This window comes from Oryctolagus cuniculus, chromosome 13 (genome assembly GCF_964237555.1).
Source record: "Oryctolagus cuniculus chromosome 13, mOryCun1.1, whole genome shotgun sequence".
Lineage (NCBI taxonomy): Eukaryota > Metazoa > Chordata > Mammalia > Lagomorpha > Leporidae > Oryctolagus > Oryctolagus cuniculus.
In genome coordinates, this window is record NC_091444.1 from 107465759 (window position 1) to 107478926 (window position 13168).

At 52.5% G+C, this 13168-nt stretch overlaps 1 protein-coding gene and 1 long non-coding RNA gene across 7 annotated transcripts in view; one reads left to right on the plus strand and one right to left on the minus strand.

The window, feature by feature from the left end:
- CUL2 (cullin 2) overlaps nt 1–13168 on the plus strand; it is an 85337-nt gene that overhangs the window by 36942 nt on the left and 35227 nt on the right. For all 6 annotated transcript variants that reach the window (XM_051833452.2, XM_070056153.1, XM_051833453.2 and 3 more), the window contains 2 exons: nt 7829–7934; nt 10584–10666. In XM_051833452.2, the coding sequence (XP_051689412.1) occupies nt 7829–7934; nt 10584–10666 (189 nt within the window). The remainder of the gene's footprint in view (nt 1–7828; nt 7935–10583; nt 10667–13168) is intronic.
- LOC127487555 (uncharacterized) lies at nt 9003–12758 on the minus strand. The gene is made up of 4 exons (XR_011381750.1): nt 12489–12758; nt 12185–12334; nt 9963–10646; nt 9003–9449 (listed from the first exon to the last, which is right to left on the minus strand). It is a non-coding gene; the product is annotated as an uncharacterized lncRNA (long non-coding RNA).

The following is a 13168-nucleotide window of genomic DNA, read 5'->3' on the forward strand; positions in this document are numbered from 1 at the left end:
GGTCTCTTTGCCAAGCCTGCCTTCCTGGCCGTTCCCGCACTGTGTTCCTGGGGTATTCTGTGCTGATCTTCTCTAACACATTCATGCAGACGTCCACGCCAGCCCCAGGGATCCATTCGGAGATGTGGCGTTGGGCGACTTAGTCGGCATGATGGTGTGATTGTCCTAGGACAATACTCACAGCACGTGTGTCTGACAGCATCATGCTGTTGTCTGTGGGATCCATTGTTGACCGCAGGGCTGTGCTTAGCGTAATTGATGAATGGTGGCCAGATCAGGAATTGGGGAGTTAAGTACACCCTTCAGCAGGGTGTCCTGTCCTGAAGTGGTGGTGGACTGTGGCCTGTGGTGCATGCACTGTGACTTGGTTCTCACTGTGGAGGTGCTAAGGAGCTGAGCTGTTCTCAGAGGTACCTGCAGCCACGTCATGTGTGGCAGGAGTGTAGGCTCTGACCCGTGTGTTGTCCTGGGCCGGCTGGGTCGTCAGCCTGGCATGTGTGTCACAGAGTGACACTTAACTTCCGTTCTGGCCTGTGTCAGGAGCTGGGGCTCATTTCCCAAAGGCCCAGGGGAGCAACACGGAATGCAGTGAGGACCTAGGTACTGGGAAGCCCGGGTGTGCTGTGGCTTTAAAAGGCATCACAAGTCAGTGTTGCAGTACTGAGCCATCTCGACTTGGACTTTGTCCTTATCTGCCAGCATGTGATGATGGTAGAGAGAGCTTTCAGATTCCCTGAGGCAGATCGTGGGGGAGAGCGTGCTGCCCCACCATTGTACTTGTGGGGGAAGGGGCCTTGGATACAGACACCTGGAGGACGATGACCTGCACGCCTCGCGGTGGGTCCCTCCTTGGCGGACACCCGTGCTTCCTGGTTTTCCCTTCGTCCTCCTGCCTTCCTGGGCACCAGTGTCCCGAGTACTGCTTGGACGAGCTCTCAGTCAGTGTTGGCCATGCTCATGCCTACGATCTTCACAACACTGAGTGTGTCTGACAGTGTTTCAGTACAACCCGTATGTGTGGCAGTGTTGTGGTACTCACAACACATGTGTCTGGCAGCATCACAATACTCACAACACGTGTGGGACAGTGTCGCAATACTTACAACACGTGTGTCTGATAGTCACAGTACTTACAACATGTGTGGGACAGTGTCACAATACTCATGACACATGTGTCTGACAGTGTCGCAGTATTCACAACACGTGTGTGATAGTCACAGTACTGACGTGTGGGACAATGTCACAATACTCACATGTGACAGTGTCGCAATACTCAACACGTGTGTGCGACAGTGTTGCAATACTCATAACACGTGTGTCTGATAGTGTCAGTACTCAACACATGTGTCTGACTGTTGCAATACTCATGTGTCTGACAGTGTTGCAGTACTCACAACATGTGTGTCTGACAGTGTCACAATACTCATAACATGTGTGACAGTGTTGTAGTACTCAGAACACTTGTGTGTGTGACCATGTTGCAATACTCACAACACGTGTGTCTGACAGCGTTGCAATACTCAGGTGTCTGACAGTGTTGGAGTACTCACAACATGCGTGTCTGACAGTGTCACAATACTCATAACATGTGTGACAGTGTTGTACTCAGAACACTTGTGTGTGACAGTGTTGTAATACAACACGTGTGTTTGATAGTGTCAATAATCACAACATGTGTGTCTGACAGTGTTGGCAATACTCAGAACACATCTGTCTGATAGTGTCGCAATCTCAGAACACATGTGTCTGACAGTCAGCATCACCGTACTCACAGCACGTGTGTCTGACAGTCAGCATCACCGTACTCACAGCACGAGTGTCTGACAGCATCACAGTACTCAGCACGTGTGTCTGACAAGTCCGCGTCACCATATTCACAGCACGTGTGTCTGCCAGCGTCACCATACTCACAGCACGTGTGTCTGACAGCATCACAGTACTCACAGCACGTGTGTCTGACGGTCAGCGTCACCATCCTCACAGCACGTGTGTCTGACGGTCAGCGTCACCATCCTCACAGCACGTGTGTCTGACGGTCAGCATCACCATACAGCACGTGTGCAGGTGTCGGAAACCGTATGCTTGATGTTTCCGTGTTTGCTGCTGAGGAGTCCAAGGTGCAGAGCAGGCGGTGACTTGGCTCAAGAAGGCGCAGCTTGTGCGTGAAGACCGCTTCTGCCGAATGTCTCTTCTCAAGCTCCCACGTGACCTCTGAAATCGTCTGGTGCCCCAGGGGCTGGGTGCAGGGAATGGAGTGCTCAGCTTGGCGCCTGTGGTGTTGGTGTTGTGTGACTGATGGCTGGTGATTTAACTGCTGGGTAGAATGGGCGGTGCGCCCTCTCCCAGGAGGACGAGGTTGACATCGATTGGGTGACAGCTGTGTGGGGAGCCAGGTCACCCCGGCCGCCCCGTGTGTCTATCCATGAGGGTGTAGTGAAAGGCAGGAGGCACAGACCAGTTTTGTTTCTAAGGGTTTTTACAAAGTGCTTCTTGCCTCTTCTTGACTCTGGTCAACTTAGGAGATGGCTGTTCATTAGCCTGGGTGATTCAGGTGACCCTCCTGCTGGCCTGTCCAGTTGCCCTCCCTGTCTTTTTAGAGCCCGTGGGGCCGAGAAGTACTTACGGTATTATCTTGAGAACAGCTTGTGAAACGCAGTACATGGTAGCTGAGAATAATCCTTGTCAGATTTCCTGGTTAGACTTAAGTGTCTGACTTCTCAAGAGGCTTTAGAGTTACCTTAGGTTATTAGTTGTCAATTACTATGCTTTTTTTAAAGATTTATTTATTGATTTGAAAGTCAGTTACACAGAGAGAGGAGAGGCAGAGAGAGAGAGAGAGAGAGGTCTTCCATCTGCTGGTTCACTCCCCAATTGGCTGCAATGGCCAGAGCTGCGCCGATCCGAAGCCAGGAGCCAGGAGCTTCTTCTGGATCTCCCACACGGGTGCAGGGTCCCAAGGACTTGGGCCATCTTCTACTGCTTTCCCAGGTTCCTTAGCAGGGAGCTGGATTGGAAGTGGAGCAGCTGGGTCTCAAACCAGCACCCATATGGGATGCCGGTGCTTCAGGCCAGGGTATTAACCCGCTGAACCACAGCACCGGCCCCTACTATGTTTTTTAAAAATATATTTATTTATTTGAAAGAGGGAGTTTTCCCATCCATTGGTTCACCCCTGGAGTTGGGCCAGGCCACAATCAGGGTTTAAAGGGTGGCAGGAACTCAAGTGTGTAAGCCAGCATGTGCTGCCACCCAGGTGTGGTGATTCCAACAGGAAGCTGGAATCGAGAGCAAGCTGCAATTCAAACCCCAGGTGTACTAACAGGTATAATTTTTATTTTTTAAGATTTATTTTATTTATTTATTTGAAAGAGTTACACAGACAGAGAAGGAAGGAGAAGCAGAGGGAGAGAAAGAGGTCTTCTATTTGCTGGTTCACTCCCTAGTTGGCCACAACAGCTGGAGCTGTGCTGATCCGAAGCCAGGAGCCAGGAGCTTCTTCCAGGTCTCCCGTGTGGGTGCAGGGGCCCAAGGACTCAGGCCATCTTCTACTGCTTTCCCTGGCCGTAGCAGAGAGCTGGATCGGAAGTGGAGCAACCAGTACTTGAACCGGCACCCATATGGGATGCCGACGCTGGAGGCGGCAGCTTTTACCTGCAACGCCACAGCGCCGGCCCCTTAACTGATCTTCACTGCTAGGACTAATGCGTACCACATTGAGCATTATCATTGCAGAACTGTTAATACTGCAGAAAAGCAAAGTGTACTTGTTAACAAGGTGGCTGGCAGAACGTTAGAAGAATGTGTGCCACTGTACCATACCTGAGTAGAACAGTCAGGCATTATGTCCTCTGGTAGAGTGTAAACTTTTTAAAAGGTACTGGGAGCTTTTTTTTTTTTTTTTTTTTTTAATTATTTCCTATATCATGTATCTATCTTCAGTTATTTAAATTTTTAAAGATTTTGTTTATTTGCAAGACAGAATGACAGAGAGGGGGTGTGAGAGAGAGAGATCTCCTGTCTACTGGTGCACTCCCGAAAGGGCCCTCACAGCCGTAACTGGACCAGGAACCGGAAACTCCCTCTGGGTCTCCGTCCTGGGTGGGGCCATCTGCTGCTGCTTTCCCAGGCGCATTCGCAGGGAGCTGCTGTGGAAGTGGAGCAGCTGGGACTTGAACCAGTGCTCTCACGTGGGGTGCCAGAGTTGCAGGTGCTACCTGCTGCCTCCATGTAGCTTTAAACAGAAACAAATACGTGGTTAGTACGTTTGATTGTAAAATATTACACTACTTGAAAAATAAATTAGGAATGATATCCCTACCAAAATAAGAAATATTGTGTCAACATTTTGCATTGTGACTTTATTCTAAAAGCTTACCAGAAACAGTCTGAAATGAGAAAGATACAGCTGATGTAAGCTAAAGCTTTGTCCCGTGAGGAAGGCGCACCTTTCCCTGCCGGCTCTGCGACAGTCAGAGCTGTAGAAACAGAGTGCTGGTCAGTGCACATCCCAGGTCTCTGCCGTGGAGAAGTGCGCACAGAGCCAGTCTGGAGTCACTTCCTGTTGCAGTGTAGGAGCTGCTGTCGAGGCCGGCGCCGCAGCTCACTAGGCTAATCTCCGCCTGCGGCGCCGGCGCACCGGGTTCTAGTCCCGGTTGGGGCGCCGGATTCTGTCCCGGTCGCCCCTCTTCCAGGCCAGCTCTCTGCTGTGGCCTGGGAGTGCAGTGGAGGATGGCCCAAGTGTTTGGGCCCTGCACCCCATGGGAGACCAGGAGAAGCACCTGGCCCCTGCCTTCGGATCAGTGCGGTGCACCGGCCACAGCGCGCCAGCCAGGTTGGCCATTGGAGGGTGAACCAACGGCAAAGGAAGACCTTTCTCTCTGTCTCTCTCTCTCACTGTCCACTCTGCCTGTCAAAAAAAAAAAAAAAAAAAAAAAAAAAGCTGAACAGCGAAGGCAGAAGCTCTAGGAAACTAGAGATGCCAAAGATTGCAATTAGCGGCCCACCGTGGGAGCGGGGCACGTGGAAGGAGGTGACAGAGGTGTAATGAGTGGTGTTAGGAAGGCGGAAGGGCAGGCTGTGTGAATCTGAGCTTTCAGGCGTGCTTCTTGGGACGGCCAGGCCGCCACTCACCTGGGGAAGTGGCCTGGAGCAAGGCTCATGTGGGAGAGCACGCGTCCCTGCCCTGGGAGAGCGTGCAGCCTTGGGAGGCCCTGGTGTGTCTGGGTCCTCCCAGAAGTGGAGCATGCTGAGTGGGCAGAGGCCATGGTTCAGGTTTTCATCTCTGTTCCCAGTGCCTGGGTAGGCCTTGTCCTCCCCCAGCACGGCCAGTCCTGCACGGCAGGAGTCAGGGAGATCGGAGTTCCTGTGCCAGCACTGCCGCCTGCCGGCAGAGTGCCTGGCGGTGAGCTGTGAACCTCTGCGAGCCGCAGCTTCCTGGTGTGTGAAGCGAAGGTCCTAGCCGACCACACGGGCCTGTCTCGCACGGCCCGACCAGGTGACGTGCATGGCGCTGTCTGAGCCATGTTCTCATACCAACTTTTGCCGTGCCTGCTGTCTGGAGTGTGTTCATTGAACAGGTGGTTTTTAAGGACTTGGTGCTTACCTACCCCTGTTCTTAACGCTGTCTACGAAGTCCTGCCCTGTAGACCTTAAGTTCTCCAGCGGAGATGGTCCTATGAAACAGGTAAACCAGTGAGAGGGAGATTATTTCACACAGTAGCAAGTACCCTGAAGAAAAACCCTGTGTACTCTGTGGTTATTGAGTTGACAGTGGGAAGTTATGGTCAGTTTAGATTGGAGGGGCCAGCATTGTAGCTCAGTGGTTAAGCTGCCACGTGGGATACTGGCATCCCATATCAGAGCACTGGTTCCTGGCTGCTCCACTTCGGATCCAGCTCCCTGCTAATGCACCTGCAAAAGTGGCTGATGACCCAGATACTTGGAACCCTGCCACCCATGTGGGAGATACGGATGGAGTTCCAGTCTCTTGACTTTGGCCTGGCCCAGCCTCAGCCATTAGGGCCATTTGGGGAGTAAACCAGAGATGGAAGATCTCTTTCCCTCTCTTGTCTCCCCTCCCTTCTCCTCTCTTCTCCCCTCCTCCCCACCCCTCCCTTCTCCCCTTCCCTCCCCTCCCTTCCTCTCTCCTCTTCCCTCCCCTCTCTCCCCTCCCCTCTCTCCCTTTCAAATAAAATAAATCTTTAAAAAATAATTTAGGCTGGAGTCGAGGCATGGCTGAAACTGCATTTGAGCTGAGACCTGCGTGAGAGGCCAGCGTTAGGGTAGCTGGGGAGGGCCTGTCGGCCGAGGAGGCCAGCCTGGGTCTGCCTTCCACTTTGGTGGCCAGGGCGGCCAGAGCGTCACACACACAGTGGGACCTGCGGCCTCGGAGTGACTGCTGGGCCAGGGCGGCCAGAGCGTCTCACGCACAGTGGGGCCGGCGGCCTCGGAGTGACTGCTGGGCCAGGGCGGCCAGAGCGTCCCACGCACAGTGGGGCCGGCAGCCTCGGAGTGACTGCTGGGCCAGGGCGGCCAGAGTGTCCCACGCACAGTGGGGCCGGCGGCCTCGGAGTGACTGCTGGGCCAGGGCGGCCAGAGTGTCCCACGCACAGTGGGGCCAGCGGCCTCGGAGCACGGTCTCCCAGTTGTGCATGTGGGAGTGGCGCCCGCTGTCCTGCTGCGAGGAATCCTGTTTTTCGTTGTCTCCCAGACTTGGTGGAGTCACAGGCACTGGGAGCGGCCGCCCTTGTTTTAGTTTGCGTTTGCCGGATGCGGAGTTGACCCTTGCTCTGCAGAGTGAGCCTGGCAGGTCCCATCGCTGTGTCTCAATGCTGTGTCGTCAGTGGCTGCTCCCACACTGGCAGGCCTTTGCAAAGGAGCCGCTTTTGGGGAGCGCTGGAGGCACTGGGTGCCGCCCCGGAGGTGGCGTGTGCCCTCGCGGCACGTTCTGCTGTGCTGGGAACTCTGTGTTCACCTTGGGGAGCTGTGGGGTTTGTTGTGATTGCCAGCCTTGGCGTCACTGAGCCATGTTCTTCCTGATCAGAGGCCTCTGCTGGACAGGGGACCTGGTGTCTGTTGGTCTCACCTGTACTTCCTACAGCCCAGCAGTCGACTCCATGTTCTTACCCCTCCCATTATAAAACTGAGTTGACTGTGGCTTTAAAGAAATTCTGTTTAATTTTTTAAAAGTGGACCTATCTTGACTTACCAACAAGTCTGGGAATTAGAAAATTAGGTTTCAAAGGTTTTGGAGATTTCTAGGTTTTCATTTATTATAAATTTTTTATTTGTTTGAAAAAGAGGGAGAGAGAGCTCCCCCGCCACCCACCCCCTCCCGCCATTGGCAGGTTCACTCCCCACACGCCCACAGATGGCAGAGGCTGAAGCCAGGAGTGGGGAATGCATCCAGGTCTCTCGTGGGTGGTAGGAAGCCACTGCTGCTCCCCAGGGTCTGCACGGCGGGGAGCCGACTCAGGAATTAATCCGGGCACTCCGATATGGGACACGGACAGCTTACCTGCTGGGCTGAACACCCACTCCCAGGTGTGGGAGATCCTTGGAGCACAGCCCTTGAGTTCCGTGGGACTGAGCTGATGGTACTGTTGTACTCTGAAGGTGTTCTTTGTCTCTATGGCCGTGCTTAGAGAATTGGGCTGGTAACTTTTATCTTTTTATTTCTACTTTCTACGTAATAATTTCTTTTGGACATGCTACTGAACTATTCTATAGTTAATTTAAAAGGCAAACATTATTGTTCTAAAATTGTAAGTTGTTTTCCTTTTTACCGATTTTTGGCTTAGTTTGCGATGATCCTGCGTTTATTTTTCAGGTATCTCAACACCCAGTTCATTAAAAAGAACAAGTTGACAGAAGCTGACCTGCAGTATGGCTATGGTGGTGTGGACATGAATGAGCCTCTCATGGAGATAGGAGAGGTAGGGCAGACACACGCGTGTCTTTCTGTGTGTGTGTGATTTGACTCAGCGTTGTGGTTAAGGACACTGGGTTGACTGTGTTAAAATTGTCACAGTTTTAACAGCCAAGTTCTAAGTAAATAAAGTGCTGTGATGACTTCCCAAACATCCTCAGGTAGGTCAGACGGACAGAAAAGATCAGAGTGTTACTATTTTATTAATCAAATTTATGAAAGATGAATGACTGGATTAATGGTTCTGCAGTGGGAAAAAGCTCATGAAAGTTATTTAGAAACTGTTGTTAAGCAGTATGAAGAGCAAGGACCTAAAAGGCTGGAAGAGAGGAGACATTCCTTCACGTTCTTGGGGACAGTGCGAATTGAAGCACAGACAGTGACAGACTAGCCCTGCTGGTGCTGAGAGAAGCACTCTTACACAGATTGTGCACGCGGTTGTGTTCTGTGAGAACCTGGTGCCGTGTAGTAGGGACGTGGCACGGTTCATGACGCCAGCCACCTGCGTGCCACGTCCCGCTCTTGTCACAGTGAGCCTCACTGAGTGCTGGCTCGTTCGGTGTCTGTGGGAGGCTGCTGCTCGAGTTGGGAACAGCGCAGAGGGGACTGTTAACTCACGGCACTTGATTTACATATAGGAAGGCGTTGCGAGGATTCATGGGAAATGGAAGGAAACCAGGTTGCTCTGGGTGTAAGAGTCTGGAATCCGCACATAGCTGCTTCATAGAGCACGTTTCCTGTGGGGGTCTCTGGGAAGGAGCAGTGTTTCGTAGAGGGCACCCAGACGTGGAGGCTGCGTCCCACACACCCTGGGTGCCGACTGCATTTCTCTCGGCCTTGCACGCACTCCACAGCTGGAAGACACTATTTTCCTACGCATCAGCTCTTTCTACCCTATTCGTGCTACTTACAAAGAAAACAAGGCACACTGGCAGGTGCTGCTGTGGGGAAATGATTGCTTTTACCTACACCGTGGAGCAGAATGAGGTTGCCCCGGGGACACAGGAAACAGGCTGGAAGTAGCCCACGTGGCTGCAGTTGGGTTGGAAGCAGAGCAGTCAGACTTCAAAACTGATTCGTTTTTGGTACTAGAATGTTCTTTACTCTGAGTGGGAAAAACATTGATGTTCAAAGGCTTCAATATGAAAAACAACACTGGACAACCTTTGCAGGGCAAAGTGGGAGGTCACATGTGACTGAAAGACACAGAAAATGTAAGTCACGGGAAGTGGATGAACCTGAGTACATGAGGATGTGTTTCACTAAGAAACACTGCAGGGGCCGAAGTTGTGGCACGGCGGCATCCCGTGTGGGCACCAGTCCACGTCCCAGCTGCTTGCTCTGATGCACCTCCCTGCTGCTGTGTCTGGAAGGGCAGCCGATGATGGCCCAGGCACTTGGGTCCCTACTGTCCGTGCAGGAAACCCTGATGGAGTTCCTGGCTCCTGGGTTCAGCTTGGGCCAGCCCTGGCCGTTGCAGCCATTTGGGGAGTGAACCAGTGGGTGAAAGATCTCTGCAAATCTGCCTTTCAAATAAATGAATAAATCTTTAATAAATAAATAATAAATTAAAACCCTGTTAGGAAACTGAGAAATTGAGTTGCTAAGACAGACAGCTGTATGTCAGGCTGTGAAGGATTATGCTACATAATCTGTAAGGAACTCCTACGTTTCATCCGGAACAGGACAGAGTTTAACAGTGGGAAAATCCTTAGAGGATGCTTCATGGTAGCAAAACCAAGGAAGTGGTGCCCCGCTGCCCTCGAAAACCACCAGGGGACTGCACCTGGCACGCAGCCGATGGGCAGCGCCACTTGAGAGGAGCCTGGCTGAGGACGATGCTCGTCTGCTGCCGAGTGCCGGCAAGTTGGAATACCCTGGGCTTCGCTGGGTGCCCCACCCTCCGCCTCCCTGTGTCAGGGAGCCCTTGGCCCTGTGGGCCCCGGGCTGCACCCAGGAGTAGCAGCCTTGTGCTCAGTGGGAGGGATCTGGAACCAGAGACCCAGCAGCAGGGGGACAGAACAGTGCATCGTACCGTGGGACACTGCGTGGCGACAGCAGACCGAGTTACAGCTGGGCGCTTCAGTAGCAGCCTGTCCTTGAAAGCCATGGGTAGAACCCAGAGTGCCTGTCGTCACGGAGCTGGTCAGCTTCAGGCTGTTTTGTGGGAGCAGGCAGGATGCGGATACCTGTGGTGGACCGTGGGTCCAGGGGCGTTTTGTCTTATTATTCTTTAAGCCAGCTCTCCCTTTCGTATTTACATGAGGTATTTTCATAATTTGCAAAACCAGCCGACAGCCAGATCATGTTACCTTGTTTAAATCTTTTGTTTCTATTGCGATCTTCATGTCTGTAGCACATCTGCAGTGCCAGGCACTGAACAATCAATAAATGAAGGTTTTATAAAAATCTCTGGTTTCCACTAATTTACAGTTATTGTGGATATTTTAATTCTGTTCTTTGTGTGAGTCTGATGTGATGGTCATTGCCATTTTAAATTAGAAACTTATTCTGTTTTCATTCTCATTGAGTTTTCTTTTGAATTTTGAACATTGTTTTATTTTGGAGAGTATTTTTGCTTTAATAAAGAATCTTAAGCAGATGTTAAGAGCACATACTAAGAATTCAACCTCGATGCCTTCGTTTTTCCTGGCAGCTGGCACTGGACATGTGGCGGAGGTTGATGGTTGAACCTCTTCAGGCCATCCTCATCAGAATGCTGTTGCGCGAGATCAAAAGGTGAGTGCTGGTGCCCCTCCAGGACCAGTCTCCAGGCCGCCCCGCCACCAGCACTGTCCTCCGGGCTGCCCCGCCCACCAGCACTGTCCTCCGGGCCGCCCTGCCCACCAGGCACTGTCTACCAGGCACTGTCCACCAGGCCACCCCCAGCCAGGCACTGTTCTCCGGGCCGCCCCACCCACCAGGCACTGTCCTCCAGGCTGCCCCGCCCACCAGGCACTATTCTCCGGGCCGCCCCGCCCACCAGGCACTGTCCACCAGGCCACCCCGCCCACCAGGCACTGTCCTCTGGGCCGCCCCGCCCACCAGGCACTGTCCTCTGGGCCGCCCCGCCCACCAGGCACTGTCCTCTAGGCCGCCCTGCCCACCAGGCACTGTCTACCAGGCACTGTCCACCAGGCCACCCCCAGCCAGGCACTGTTCTCCGGGCTGCCCCGCCCACCAGGCACTGTCCTCCAGGCCGCCCTGCCCACCAGGCACTGTCTACCAGGCACTGTCCACCAGGCCACCCCCAGCCAGGCACTGTTCTCCGGGCCACCCCGCAGGCCGCCCCGCCCACCAGGCACTGTCCTCTGGGCCGCCCTGCCCACCAGGCACTGTCCTCTGGGCCGCCCCGCCCACCAGGCACTGTCCTCCAGGCTGCCCCGCCCACCAGGCACTATTCTCCGGGCCGCCCCGCCCACCAGGCACTGTCCACCAGGCCACCCCGCCCACCAGGCACTGTCCTCTGGGCCGCCCCGCCCACCAGGCACTGTCCTCTAGGCCGCCCCGCCCGGCTGGGGCTTTGATGGAACTTAGGCCTCCTTTTGCTGTGATGGCCTCGTGCTTCCTAGTGCCAGGGTTCTAAAGCTGTCTCAGCGTCTGCAGTTCCATCTGGGGGCTTTGCTCTCGTCCAGCATCCTCATACACTTGGTAGATGGATAAGCGCCTGAGGCCAGGGACCTGTGGCTTCTGTATCCTGAGCCTGGTCCCCTACACTCAGGTTACGTCCTGACAGGGTCACTGCCAGGACGTAGGCTCTCCTCGTCAGCGGTAACTTCTGTGCCGCACAGGTGGCTGTGTGAATGCGGTTTGGACAGAGCAGTTCCCAGTGCAGTGGGAGTGGAGCAGGCCTCGCCCTGCTGGCAGCTCCACGTCACAGGAATGTGTGTGTGAGGGTGGGAACTGTGGGGCTGCTCCGCCCACATCTCTCGCTGCAGCAAGTGCCCAGCACAGAGCTCTCCAAGCCAGGGACGGTCTCTTGCTGCACTGGTCCCCCCATGAGGCTCCCGTAGGAAGGAAGGGGTTAAATACACACTCTGGCCAGGAAAGAGGAGCAAGGGCAGCTGTTTCACGTTAAAAGTATGAAAATATTGTTACAATTTCTGGAAGTACTTTTATGATATGTCTCTTCTAATATAATTTTGTTCCAACCCAGTAAATTTTTCTTAACTGTGATCGTTAGCTTGTTAAAATGAATTTGATAAAAAATGGATGAATCTCTATGTAAGAAAAATAGCACAACTCTATGATACTTACTCTGGAAAATACGTGATGATCTATCTGGTCACAGACGTTAGCACAGCCTGTCTTATTTCCAGTTTCCGTCAGTGTGTTGTTAGCCGTACTTTTCTCCATGTACACATTCCTCACGTCAGCTCTATCTGATGGCTGTTATCCCACATTTTCCTGAAACGGAAATCAACATTATAATAATGAAAATTAAACATGGGGTAGAAACATTTTCATGCATAATACCTTGAATAGTCCGGTGTTTTCTCAGATAGTCTTTATGAAATCTTGAGAACCCAGGACCAGTTTTATTTGTAAGTAAATTACTCACGAGGAGATAGGAATTCCTGGACTTGAGCTAGCACAGGAAGCAAGCTGCAAGCATTTTAGCCTTCCAGAGTGAGTGTTCCCGGTGCACTGCTTGGACGTCTGCTTTCTGCTCTTGTTTGTGCCAGCATGGACAGGTATCCTCATGTTACCGTGAGTGAGCTGTGGTGGCAGGCACTCTAAGTAACCTCGTCTGACCCTTACAAAGGATAGAATGGCGAATATCACCATGAACTCATTTCACGAGGCAGGAAAATGAGGCTGGAATCAGACACAGCTTCCCTGTGTTGTGTCCAGGGTGCCTCAGAACCGGAATTAGAACTTAGGTCATTCTGCTCCCAAGGGCTGTGGTGTCTCCATATGTGCTGTGTCCTTAGAAATCATTTGTTCCGGCCGCATCTCACTGCCAGACTTAGAGAGTAAACTCTCTTCACAGTGTGGCAGAACCTGTTGTGTATTTGATTTCCTAAACCTTTCTCACTGCTTTCTTTCCTTGAGTCACTGTCTACTCTGTACAATCTAGAGAGCTTATTTTGGGCTGGTGGTTGGCCACATCTGGCCATTGTAAATCAAGATTACACCAGGCATGTTCAAAGAGGATCTTTGTTTATTTTTACTTTTTTGAAAAAGAGGAAGGGAAACTGGTTCACTGGTTCATTCCTCAAACGCCAGAACAGCGAGGGC